The sequence below is a fragment of the Pelmatolapia mariae genome, unplaced genomic scaffold, assembly GCF_036321145.2.
Source record: "Pelmatolapia mariae isolate MD_Pm_ZW unplaced genomic scaffold, Pm_UMD_F_2 NODE_ptg000342l+_length_103917_cov_1, whole genome shotgun sequence".
Lineage (NCBI taxonomy): Eukaryota > Metazoa > Chordata > Actinopteri > Cichliformes > Cichlidae > Pelmatolapia > Pelmatolapia mariae.
Window position 1 is genome coordinate 62,279 of NW_027052031.1, and position 13,133 is coordinate 75,411.

Below are 13,133 nucleotides of genomic sequence, written 5' to 3' on the forward strand. Positions count from 1 at the left end.
GGGACTGTACAGGAAGTGTACTATATACATAACATCCAACTGGACAGTCTACATACACTGAAAGGCTTCTAAAGGCATTACATCAATGCAAAAAACAGGAAAAAAAAAAAAAAACTTCATGAGACAGCAAGATGAAAAACATACAGCTGACCCTCAGTGGGCTTCATCTACAGGCATTTTTTTGAGGGGGGGGGACAAAGATTTCAAATCAGGTCCTTCTAAAAGTTTCTCTTAGTTAACTAAGGGATGCTGACATTCATCTTCTGGCTGCTCTCCATGGCACAATAAGAAAAGACAGGGGGGAACATTCTTGGGATTTTTGCTAAATTTCTATGTTCTCCAAATAACGCTACGAAATAGAAGGGCAAAGCCGATGCTTTTGAAACGTCTGACGATTGAGGGGTAAGATACCGAAAGCTGCAATCTGGAACCTGCAGGCAGAGGAGTCGGGACTTCATCTGCTCGAGATGCGCACGATAACACTGCATCATTAACTGCTCCGCATCTCTGCTGGCCAGAGGTTAGAAAGGGGGTAGGGGATGGAAGTAGTGTGACGAAAACAAGAAAGGGAAAGAGATTTGAGGACAATGACAGATAAAAAGAAAAACAAAGGGTCAACATGTTGGATATCAAGAACTTGGGGGCCATGTGATGGAAAGTACACAAAGACATCGCAGGGAGATGTCGCAGCTGTGCAAGCGCGACAAGAGTCTGTCACAATCGAGGAGGCGGTGCAGCAGTTAACGACACAGTCGCGGCAGTTTCGTCAAACAAACGCGGCAGGCCGTAACGAGCGACAGTGTGGACAATATTTCATGATGGGGGGGGGGGCTGGACAAACCTAAAACTGAAAGCCCACGCATACACCGATCCACGGATGCCCCCGTGCGATCATCAGTCCCTAAGCTTGCTGTCATGACGGCTTGTGGCCTCGTCAGTCACTCAGAAGCTAATGTGCAAACCACAAAACAAACAAAAACAAGAAAAACAAAAGAAAAGGAAAAAAATGAAATCCACCCGCACTATTCCAAGTGAACATTAGTGTTTTTTCATCCTCACAGAGTCCCGTTCAGTCCTGTGAGTGTACGTGTGAGGTGCCGGGTCAGATTCAGGAGCGCTTAAGCTGCGCCAGCCTCTGCAGCAGCTGCAGCTGCCGGGCTTTCAGCTGCTTCCTCTCCTGAGCCTTCTGTCGGTCGCTGGCGTGCAGCTGCTGCAGGTACTCGGTGGCTCGGGTCAGGATGGCCACCTTGGGAGTCTTGGGGCAGTCCGCCAAGCCCGGGATCTCGTCCCGCAGCGACAGGAAACGCGAGCGCAGGTCGTTCCGCCGCTTGCGCTCAAGAAAGTTGTGCGCCTTGCGCTTGTCGGTGTCCTCGCAGTCGGACGACTGCGGGCTAGAGAGGTGCAAGAAGGAGGGGGGCTTTGAAGGGGAGCTCTGGGGGTGGGATGAGGAGGAGGAGGAAGGAGATGACGGCGAGGCGGAGGAGGTAGGAGAGGAGGCGCTGAGGTTAGGTGACTCCGACCTGGCCACGGTCACGTGAGGCTTTCTGCTGTCCAAGTTCAGCGGGGCGTGGCCAGGCCGGGGCTGGTGGGAACTAGAGTTCTGGGCAGGCGGCGGCGTCGCCTGAGCCGATGCGTTCTCCTGCCGAACTCTCTTCCGCGGCGGCTCGGGCGCTGTCGGCAGAGTGTCCGGGGAGGGGGCGGCGTAGTTGTGCTGCTGTTGGTGGATGGAGATGTGGAAACGCTTCATGCCGGGGTCGAAGGGGTCAGCTCGCACCGTGATGGTCACTGGCTTGCGGGTGTTGACCAGTCGGCGAGGTTTACGCTGCTGCTTGTGCTCCACCGTGACCACATCAATCTCCTCTTCATCCTCATCTTTGTCGTCATCATCATCTGAAGGGGAAAATAAAAAGGTAAGAAACTGGATAAATGTGTGTCCAAAGAGAAGCAAAGACACAGAGTGAAGTGTTTAAGACTTAAAATGCCAGCTGAGGTGAGCAGCCTGACTGACACGCTCGCTCTAGCCTCCCGCCTCCTCAGGCCAATTAAATGCTTCTGCGAAAAAGATATTCACAGAGCCTCGCAAAACCTGCATGATCTCCCTCACTCACACACTCTCACCAAGGCTCTGAATCATCGCTGCATTAGGTCAGCTCCCTGAGTGGAAATTCCCCCTCTTCATTCATGTGCACAGAGTGAGCATGAGAGGGAGAGACAGGTTAGGCTGCGAAGCACTCAGGTGCTTCTTCAACTTGTTAAAATGAGCCGACTAATATCCAGCGCTGCGAAACCCATTTGTTCCTCTATTTACTGGAGTGGAAACAGGGTTTAAAATAAATAAATAAATAAAATAAATCTTTTTGACTCCATTCCCGCAAATCGAGTAGACTCCCAGGAGACTTTCAGCACTCTTATAGATTAAAACACACTCTTAAGTAACTAACATCACAGCAAGACGAGGGGACAGACACAAAGCTGGGAGTAAGGCGACCCCAGCTATTATCCTCAGCAGCACTCATGTGAAAAGCAAGTCTCATATTACAAAAGCATACAGGACGGATTCTCCAGAGTAACCCTATAATAGCTCTTTACTGAAGCTTAAACACACATCTGTTTCCCGGGCTGGCTCATTCTCCTCCTCTCAGAGCTCCCGTCTCTCCCTGAAATGCTGAACCCTCCTGAACGGGCTAATCCCCCACCGCTCCTATTCACAGCCCAAATACACCCCCCAACACAATTGGCGCCGGAGCCTGTTGAGCGGAGGAATGCAGCAACAAGTTCCCTTTGTGGCATTCCACACACCATTATGCACGCTCCGAGCTCGACATCACATGGCAGCCTACATACCAGACTCGATCATATGGGTTCGGGGGAGTGGGAGTGGGAGAGGAAAAAAAAAAAAATACAAAATTGGGAAAAAGTAGGTCTTGTCTCAGGGAAAATTTAGGCGAGACAGAATAACTGGGGGGGGGGGGGGGCTTCTCGATCCCCTCCCAGTTACATAAAGTTCCAATAATAAGTGTTCTTTATTGAATTCATATCAAATCTGAGTTCAGGGAGAGCCGGCAGAGAGGATATTGTTATCATAAGTCAGACTGGAAGAGAGGAGCAGGGAGAGGTAGCAGCTGGTCTGCTGGAGCCCTGCCAAGCAGCAGATGTTTGGATGGGTGTGTCGCTCTCTGGGCTTCAAGCATGTGTTGCATGCACCAAAGGTAACGCAATGCAGTCATCATCATGTGCCATGCCAGCCATTACTGCCAAGATGGCTGACCAAAGCAAAAAAAAAATTTAATAAAAATGACTAAGTTAAAAAACAAAATACCTAAAAGTCACTGATCCAAGCAAACAAATAAAGGAGACTTAAATAAAACATGACTGGGCGGGTCTGGAAGTTCCAGTGTGTTAAGTACTCTCTCTCTCTCTCTGTGTGTGTGTGTGTGTGTGAGTGAGACAGGGATGTGGTGGAAACAGAACAGGTAACTATATGGAAGGTTTATTATGGCCACTGAACTACCTGTTCAACCTAGTACCTAGTTCAAGAGCTACCGTTCACGCTGTACATGAGTGCGCTTCACCTGTTACTGACCTGAAGAGTCGCTCTGTGACTCGGAACCAGAAGACACTTGTTTCTTGCATCCGCCTGTTATGGGGAACGTGAGAACCGCGGCGGGGTCCACGCAGTCCGCAGCCAAGCCGCCGAGGGCAACAGTGTCACCGGGGCCACTCTGCACCCTCCCGGGGGAGGTGAGTGCGGACCCGGCTGCGACTTTAGCGGCCACTCCGGTCCCGGGACAGGCAGAGTACCGCTCCCCTACAACTCTCTCCAGCTGCTGTCCGGCCGAGAAGCCGCTCCACATGCAGTCCTGGATGATGATGGAGCTTAGGTTCCCGAACGAATCGCCGGTCGTAGCCAGCTTGCACGGCACATCCTGCTGATGCTGCTGCTGCTCATCCTCCTGCCCCAAGAACTGGGACACCCACTCCAGCTTGTCTCCGAGAGACGGGTAGAGCAGTCCGACCCTGCCCGACCCTTCCACCGCCCGGATAGGGGACATGGGCGGGGTCGGCACCAGCTCGAATTTCTTCCATATGTCCTCGCTGGGCGCAGTGGACTTGAAGAAATCCTCGTCCGGGTCGTGGTCGTCGTAGAAATAATGTTGGTAGTGGTCGAGGTGGTCCATGTCCCGGTTTTCATAACGAGGAGCGGTGGAGCTAATGCCCGGCATGGGTGGCTGGAGGCAGCGGGGTGAATCACTCCCTGTTCCCGCTGTCTGCTGACACACACACACACACACACACACACACACACACACACACACACACACACACACACAGAGAGAGAGAGAGAGTCGACAGCTGGATCAGAACTGAGCCTTATTCTCATCATAAATAATAACACCGCTATGCGTATATTGTTTTTAATCATTTATTTATTTATTTGGGGGGGGGGGGGGGGGGGTCGACCCTGTGGTAAATGCATAATGCAGCTATTTTCATGCATCGCTGCCTATTAGATAATGATGCAGTTTATCCTCGTAAACAGCGACCTGCCTTTCAGGAAATAAACCTCCACCTTTAAAAAAGGTGTAACAGATGACTTGACTCACTAGAACCTTGTTTGCAAATCGGTAAAGACTTCATAAGGTGACAGTATTTGGAGAGAGTGGTAGTGGGGGTGAAGACACTGACTTTCAGGCATAAAGATTCTCCGCTCACACACCGTAAGGTTTAAACAACAAAAACAAACCAAAACCAGAACACCAGTCTTGCTGCAGCTGTTGAGAAGTTCAAAGTTTCGCAACTGTTTCATTACATAACACTGTTTTAGTAGTAGGGTACTGAAGCGAGGGGGGCGGGGGTGTTCCGCTGACTGCTCAGCAGAAAACAGGGCGATTAAAATGGGACTGAAAATAGATTAATTGGACAGACAGGTAGCAGGTAGCAGCCCCGGTGCTGCCGGTGAGGCTGCTCAAACCGGAGAGCCGCGCGTAAAGCACTTTATTTGGCTCCTCCTCGGCTCGACTCCTTATCAAGCTCAAGGAATTCAGCTGCGGCTAAAAAGCCGATCAGTTAATTAAGCAGCGGGCGCGCTGGAGATGCGGCTTTTCCATTCGTCAAATCCCCAGTACACACCCCTCTCCGAATAAAATTCAAATAAAAAACTTTAAGCGGTTCACTTATTATCTAAACCATCCACGTGTGCGTTTGGGTGTCAGCTGTGAGGAGTTTTTTACCTGGTGCCCAGAGTGAAAAACCTGTCTGCGTCTTCATGGATCCGCTGTGCGCAATTACCCCACTAAGAAAAAAAAACACAGAAAAAGCAGCCACAGTGATTCCTTCACAAGCAATCTGCTCCCAAAGCGAGCGTCCCTCCCTCCCTCTGCTGCTGCGCTCGGTGTCTCTCTCAGGTGGTAAACAGTCACCGGGGGTGAACGAGTCCGTTTGGTCGCGGTCCCACCGCTCAGAGGGCTGGATAGGCTTCGGCTGTGGTCACTTTCTTTGCAGACTGCTGCACTATATGATCCGGGGGAAGGACTCTTGGCTATTCTGCATAAGAGGCGGGTCGTAGTAGGAGAGCCACGCCCGCCGTTTAAAGGTGCAGCACACTGAAAAATAGCCCGGAGCGCAAAAGCGAGAGTGCGAGCTGAGTGTTATGACACAGATTTCGTAAGGTGACAGCGCGCTGCTTTTGCAATAATTACGCACGCGTAATAAGAGCATGTTTGTGTGTGTCCGTGCACATGCATAAGCATCTGGATGAGCGTGGGAAGGAGAGCTTTAAGGGTTGATTTTCTGCATCATGTGTAAAAGAAAACATAAAAAAACCCCATATGCTGGAGTCTAGTGCAGTGAGGCTCTCACGCATTTTGCATAGCTTTAGAATTTTTAAATGCTATTGCCTGCTGAGTGAACACACACACACAAGCACGATTTAGGCTGCTGTTTCCTCCTCTTTTGTTTGCTTGGCTCATACATGAAAGTCGGAGTCGAACAGGCCGACGGTCCTTTGCTAAGGTGTCTGTTTCTCTTTGGAAGTAACAAGTGGCAGCTGATCATGTGGTTTATTGCAGTTAATAAACAGCTGTGTAATTGTTTGTTTGGCCAGGGTGTTCCCCACCTTTTGCCCTATATGACAGCTGGGATAGGCTCCAGCTGTTGGATGGGGGGTGGATTTGTAACACCCACCCCCCAGCTCTTAGTGTTTCACTGAGCTTATGTTCAAAGCTTTCTGCACGTTCAAATCTGTGATGATTTCAAGGACTCATGTATATTTCAGTGTTCTTTTTATGTCTGACTGATAACCTGACGGTCAGTAACACTTCCTATGACTGACAATCAAATTAGCAACAACACTGCTTGAAAGATTTGGCTGATAATGCACTTTGTGTTAATCCTTTTCCTCATTCTTCTCCATGGTTATAGAACTGAGGGGTGAAGGAGATACTGTGTGTGTTTGCTTTCGTGAACCTCAAATCATTCAGTGGTGTATCAACTCATAATTCATCATCATATTTTGGGAGTCACTGTCTGTGGTTTTGTTGCCTCACTGAATAATGTTACAGCAGCTTTGAGTTGTTGTTTTTTTACCCCCCTAACTAATACCTCTGTTTCTAAATGTTTTTTGTTGTTGTGCATTTATGCATTTGTTCTAAATTCTGGGGGTCAGATTTAAACCAAGTAAACACATCCATCCATCCATCCAATTCAGTCTTGCTAATAAATGAAAATGTAAATAGTACAGAAGAGAGAAAGGAAACACCCTTCAATGTTATGAGTGTTGAAGTTGCATAGTTTGTCCACCAGAGGGCACTCTGCAACTTCCTGCTGGTCGCACAACCAGCTGCTCTGAACAGAATTGGCAGAATTGTACATAAACGTACATAAATAACTAAACATAATAAATGTTAGCGAAATCGGTTTGTGTATTATATGTCTGAAATGAACAAAAAACATAACATATTGGAATATTGTTTTTAAAAAAACAAATATCATATCAGTCATAGAGTTTATATAATCTTAGTATATCTAGCATTAGACATGAAAGTGCATTTAAGTTAATTTAACTTTAAATTAAGCATTTTCATTACTTTGGTACTGTGGAAAAACAAAAAAGCTAGCATAATTTTGCTCTCCGATTTTGATGTTACTGTTTTCAAGGTAAAAGCAGTTTGTCCAATTTTACAGTATTGGTTAAAGTAACAGAACACTTTTAAAGTCACAGCTTCCTTGGCTTTCAGACTTTTTGAGGAAAACTCTCCTTCTCCTTTTTTACTTCTGGCTTCGACTTGGTTATGAACTGGCCTGTGAGCGCACTGTGCCAGATGCTGTACAGCTGCTACGTAAGATCACGACACCGTGTGAATCACAATGTAAGATTTTATGGCTGTATGAACTCTTGATTCATGTGTCGGGATGTAAAAAAGACCCACTGGTTAAAAAAATAAAGGGCTATAATATGGATGGGCAAGTTCAGCAACAGTGAAGGGCAAGCAGTTATTGATGTGTGTGTGTGTACGTCTGAGTGTGCAATCGCACTTCCTTCATGTGGACATATGGCTGCAGTATCTGGTGTCGACCGTGCATCTGACAGTCTGTGTAATCAATATCAAGCTTATGATGTAAAGCACCCCCTCTGAGAGCTTCTCACACACGCACACACACACACACACACACTCGGACAACTGCTGACACTTGTTTTTCTTGTCATATGAAACCAACTCGCTAGTGCCATTTTGGAGTCATGAAACCATACCGCACACTCTCTCTTGAGCATGATGACTGAAGAACATCCTTCCCATAACTGCCCCTCTTCAGCTCCCCCTCCAGCTTGAAGCAGACAGCATGAAATCCAAGTCTGTCCACCTCACCATTCCATCAAACACAGCAGACACCACCCTCCTCTTTTTTTTAATCTCAAACCCCATCTTCTGTCACTCATCCTCTATTCATCTGTCTTCAGTTCTTCCTGCCTACTTTACAAAATGACCTCCTTCATGCTCTTTTATTCCCAGTCACCTCTGATCAAAAAGATTTTGACCCTACATGAAGCCGGGAGGCTTTAGAGGGTTATAGCTCCGTTTTCCCAGAAGATTCCCTACAAAGACACAGTACTAACAGACTGGAGAAACAGAAGCAGCAATCTCTCAGTTTTCCCCTTCTGCATCGCTTTCTCTCTCTCTCTCAGCTCATCCGTGCCCTGATATCTCCTTCTCTTGCCGCTTTCATCTCATTCCTCTCTGCCCTCTGCCTTGTTTCCTACTTTGAAATGTTTAATCTGCCTCTCCTCTTTGAATTAATCATCAAACGTGAATAAGAGCAAGAACCCGCTCCTTAAAGTGTACAAAGAAATGTCTTTTTAGATAAAATAAGTGAGTTTAAGGAGTCCCTGTGGTTCTCATCATTTACATGTACAAGAAATTGTCTTATTTAAAGACAACATTTAATTGCAGTATGTAAATTTGATTTGGGGAAAAGGCAGATCCCTACATGGATGTGTTGTGGTGAGGCTCAGTGGGAAAACACTCATTTGCACCAGTTCCCCTATGGATCTGTGAAGCTTTTTGCATGAAAATAGGAGGGGTAGCTTGCGACTGATCTTCCTGATACATATAGACAGTCTCATAGGATTACTGAAATGTTATTACTCACAAGGTCCCAATTAAGTGCTATCTTCTCCCAGAATAGGGACACTCATAGTGTTGCGATGCACTTTACATATTAATATAAAACAGCATGTTTTCTTGTGCATAACCAAGCTGTTTTTGAGCCCAAAGCTATCTAAAGCCTGATTCAGGATCAGTGCCTATGGCTTGCATCAGCAGGGAAGAGACATATCTACACTTTAGAGTAATTTGTGTTGGAGAATTATTGTATTAACAGCTTTGGAAAATGCTCAAAAACAGTGTTTTTTAAGGCAGTTCCTGAAGAAAATAAAAATAAAATCACGTTATTAAACATTAAAGTAAACAATTAGGAAACTTCCACTGTTACCAAGTACCCACCACCTGAAATGTCATTTTAGCCTCTCCGCCCTAAAGCCATCTTTCTGGCTTCCCCTTGCTCTCATAAATTTAAACAACAGGTGGGCGGGGCTTCTGCATTGACTTCTAATGAAGTATTACATCTATGTACTGTGGACTCATAAAGAACAGTGAAGTTACCCATTGCATCGCCTCCTGTAAGTCTTCACGCACATAACTAGTGCATATACATCTGATTCTTTTTCTTCAAACGCTCCCTGCAGCTTTTGTTATGGCATACTGTGCATAGAACAGGGTATTATTTCAATGTGATTTGGTTCCTTCTAATCATTAGATTAAATTGGATTAAATAAAGCCGCAACGATCCCCATGGGGTTGCTGGAGCAGCAGCAAACGATATGAGTTTATCATACAGAATATGCAGATTATTAAAACGATGACACTTAATATGCAAAGAGAGCGAGAAAATTTCTTTAGTAGAATATTAGTGCGATGTGAATAAATCAGCGTAGGCTACCTTAAATAAACTTGTGTTATTTGAACTTATTAGATTTACACATGGATACGTTTGCTGCAATATACTCAGTTTCCGAGCAGTTGGCAATGATGTATCAGAAAATAACACATGCTGTGGTTTGGTTTGTTTACTAAATACACCAATCAAGTCATCTTCTGTCAGGAATACGATTATTTATGGTAATTATGTCAGTGGAAGGATTTATTGTACCGCAGAAAGAAAAGTAAAAGATAAAAACCCCAGAGAAAAAATGAAATGGAGTTGGATAGCAAATGATGGCCAGGAATGTGAGCATAGAGACGGGAAAACAAGTCACCAACACCACCCCCCTTTCTTGGGTCACTCTTCCCGTCATTCCTGTAACCACCCCCGCTGCACTCGACTCTGACCTTCCAGACTGATCAATGAGCACCTAGTCTGGATTCCAACCATCAGTGTGTCTGTGGCGTCCGCAAGTTCACTTCATGTAATCTGTGAGACAGGAGAGGAAAAGTGACAGCTGCTACCCACTAGATGGTGTTGACCTCCTGCTGACACACACACAACACAGAGTGAGAGGATTGCCTTTTGGTCCAGATGCTCATTACATTGAACTATTTCACACAGACATATGTCCACAAAGTGTATATGCAGAAAATCTTCTCAAATCTTTAATACTTTAATGCACAATTTTTCTGTTTGTCTGTGAACTCCTCCTACAGGAGGAGGATGAGGAGCTGAGGAACCAAACCTAGCATGCAGATACATCTTAGACCACTATATGTGTCTGGCAACCACCTACCAATGAGCTAAAATGACTCATTTGCAGTTTATCTACTGTGTAACACTTTACAAAAGCATGTTGTCAGTTCAGTTTTGCAACATGTAATTTTTAAGCACAGAATTATTTTATGCTTGATATATTATGAAGTCATTGTGGCTAGCAACAATCTAACTAACTAAAACTACAGATCAAACAATATTCTGGCATGGTTATGTAATAATAATAATAATAATAATAATAATAATAATAATAATAATAATAATAATATTAACAATAATAGTAATGATGCAATATTTAACTTGGCTTTTCATATCTGATGAAAGTCTGTTTGCTTAACTGGCCTAACTGTTAGCCAGGTGGCTAAGTGTGAATGCTAAAGTGGGCTACAAGCCTGCTAAAGGGAGAAGCAGCCCTTTTGGCATTCTGCAAATTTCCTATTCCTGTGTTTAACTTTTTAGCCTTTTAAAAAAAGGCTTTTTAAATTTTTCTTAGTGCTGTCAGCGTTAACGAGCTAACTGCGCTAACACGTTGACGAAGTGCAGCCCCATGCACGGGGCGATCCGAGCTAACTCGCTAATGGAGATGTGCCGCGTTAATGCGGTTATGGCATTAACATCATTTTAACAAGATTAACACTTTTGTAGTACTGACTGTACTTGGTAAGGTGCCAACTTGCCAGCTAACACTTCTTGGCCTGGTTAGCAATTAGCATCCATAAGCACATTGCACATACAGATGATGCTAACATAGAACTAAAGCTATGCAAGCATTTCACAGACTTCTTTAGTGGAATTTCTATCACAGCAATCAGTTTTATTTATTTGAAAAATGCATTAAAAACGTTGCAGAAGAGACGGACGCCACAAACACGCTTGAAATGACTCTGCTAAAAGACTCAAAGCAGACAGCTAGCAGCTCCAGCTGCTTGTGTTGGCTCCATAAACATATAAATACACAACCATTGGTTGGCCAGTGCAGCCACAGCTTTAATCATAGATAACTTTAAGCCTTAATGCAGTTTGAATGAATGGCTGAGTTATAGAAATATTTTTAACACTATGGGAGTGTGTGAGTCACTTTTTGCAGTTTTAGCATTTCTGCGTTAGGTTATGGGATTTTAGGTGATAATTCCAGGGGCGCCTGTTCACACTGCTCAATGTGTCAATCATTCCTAATCAATCTACCACCACATTCATCATGAATAGTTCCTGAGTGTTAAACTCCATCCAGGCCCATAAAGATTTTATTTTACGACCTTTATTTTTAGGTTGCTCCTTCAGTTCTGAATACCTACAGTTACATTGAGCGAGGATTTGGTAAACTCACATGGCCTGTGTATTTGTGGACTTTCCAGCAGTGAGTGCGAGAATGATTTCCTTTCAACTAGAAAATCGAAGCGTCATATTTTCACTAACTGACAGAGTAAATTACACAACATCTTGTTTGTGTCTCATGCCCGTCACCATATAACCACAGCAGTGTGTAAAAAAACAGCAACTTTGCGTAAACAAATGAGAAATTGATTTTAATCACATGGCAGCACAGCTAATGATTATCAGTTACAGAAAAGGTATGGAGGTGACAGCAAATCCATACAACCTTGTGAGGCTATAATACAAATACCAAAGGTGCTCTCAGGTGTAACGTGTGGACATATAAATGAACTCTGCTCCTTACATTCGTCTGTTCCCTGCAAGCCATCCGCACTGATTGACAAGCAGTTGTTACTCAGCTGCTCCGCTTCTTTCTTCAGTGACTTTTATTGCATTCTTGGTCAAAATCAATTCTGGAGGAACAGCCTGTCAGCACAGACTGTACCCCGGGAAAGATATGCACACAGAAAAAAAGAGAGAGGGCGTGAGTGTGACAAAGAGAGAGGGATATACGGGATGTGCCAGAAAGCAAGGGAATAAACAAGGGTCTGCAGGAGAAGAGTATAAAAGGAGTGGGGGATGGAGGGGGAAGATGCTGTGCAAAATAAAGAGTTAGCAGGAGGGTGGGAGGAATGTAGACAGGACTGGGTGAAATGAGCGATTGGGTAAAAAAAAATTATTATCCATCAAGTGAGCGAGGAAAGGGAGAGAGGGGAGAGAAAATGAGAAATCAGGGATACGATGTGATAGCAGTTCACAGGAAGAGAAAACAATGCAATTGCATAACTGATTTGGCAGGGCGTTGATTCTGAGCATTCTTGAAACGTTGCTCACACTCACGACTACACACACAACCACAAACACGGGCATGCGCACGATCCCAGTCAGTCAATACAAGAGGACAGATAATATCACATAGATGCACACAAAGTGAAGTAAACAAATACACGCTAATAGCCTGCGAGTGTTTTTGCTGATAAATCACCTTCTGTTTTTGTGTCTGTGCTACATAACTGTTGTCAGGAATTTGTCAGTGTGTGTGAGTGTGAAGTTCTTTCTGTGTTCTAATCAACACAGCTGATTGTTTTGAATGTTTCTGGCTTTCTGCTCTGATGCCCATCACGGGTTTGCCCGTTCATCACATGAATGCCTGGTTTTCTCAAATAACTGCTGGTTAATGCAAATTTGAAACAAAAATTTGAATTTGCGTACAGCGAAAAAAAGAAAGAGCAGAAAGGCGGAGGAAAGATAAAGAGATATCAAACTAAAACTTGTACAATTACTTTAGTAACTCAACCTTGTTTTAATACACTATACCAGTTAGATCAGTTTTAAGCTGCAGATATGCTCAGTGCACGGCAATCAAGTGGCAACCTCTAGAGCTTCAGAAGCTGAATAATCTTTCATTTCTCTGCAGAGAAGTAAACATAAGTACTGATTCCAAAAAGTTAACATGGTGCCAGCCTAAATACTAATACTGAGGCTTGAAAATCCATCGTCTA

General features: G+C 44.7%; 1 protein-coding gene across 2 annotated transcripts; it reads right to left on the minus strand.

The window, feature by feature from the left end:
• Positions 1–519: 519 nt before the first annotated feature.
• LOC135932368 (protein L-Myc-1b-like) lies at positions 520–5,495 on the minus strand. 2 transcript variants are annotated; one of them, XM_065469803.1, is made up of 3 exons: positions 5,232–5,495; positions 3,584–4,268; positions 520–1,890 (listed from the first exon to the last, which is right to left on the minus strand). In XM_065469803.1, exons 2-3 carry the CDS (start codon positions 4,221–4,223, stop codon positions 1,109–1,111), a joined length of 1,422 nt encoding a protein of 473 aa, XP_065325875.1. In that variant the 5' UTR covers positions 4,224–4,268; positions 5,232–5,495; the 3' UTR covers positions 520–1,108. The 2 variants fall into 2 exon arrangements, with proteins under 2 accessions (XP_065325875.1, XP_065325876.1); XM_065469804.1 differs by having other exon boundaries at positions 3,584–4,271.
• Between the last annotated feature and the right edge of the window lie 7,638 nt (positions 5,496–13,133).

Excerpts from the sequence above, each read along its gene's own strand:
- LOC135932368 (XM_065469803.1), bottom strand. The coding sequence starts at position 4,223 with ATGCCGGGCATTAGCTCCACCGCTCCTCGTTATGAAAACCGGGACATG. Across the intron at positions 1,891-3,583 it reads GTCACAGAGCGACTCTTCAG|ATGATGATGACGACAAAGAT; the intron begins GTCAGTAACAGG and ends TTTCCCCTTCAG.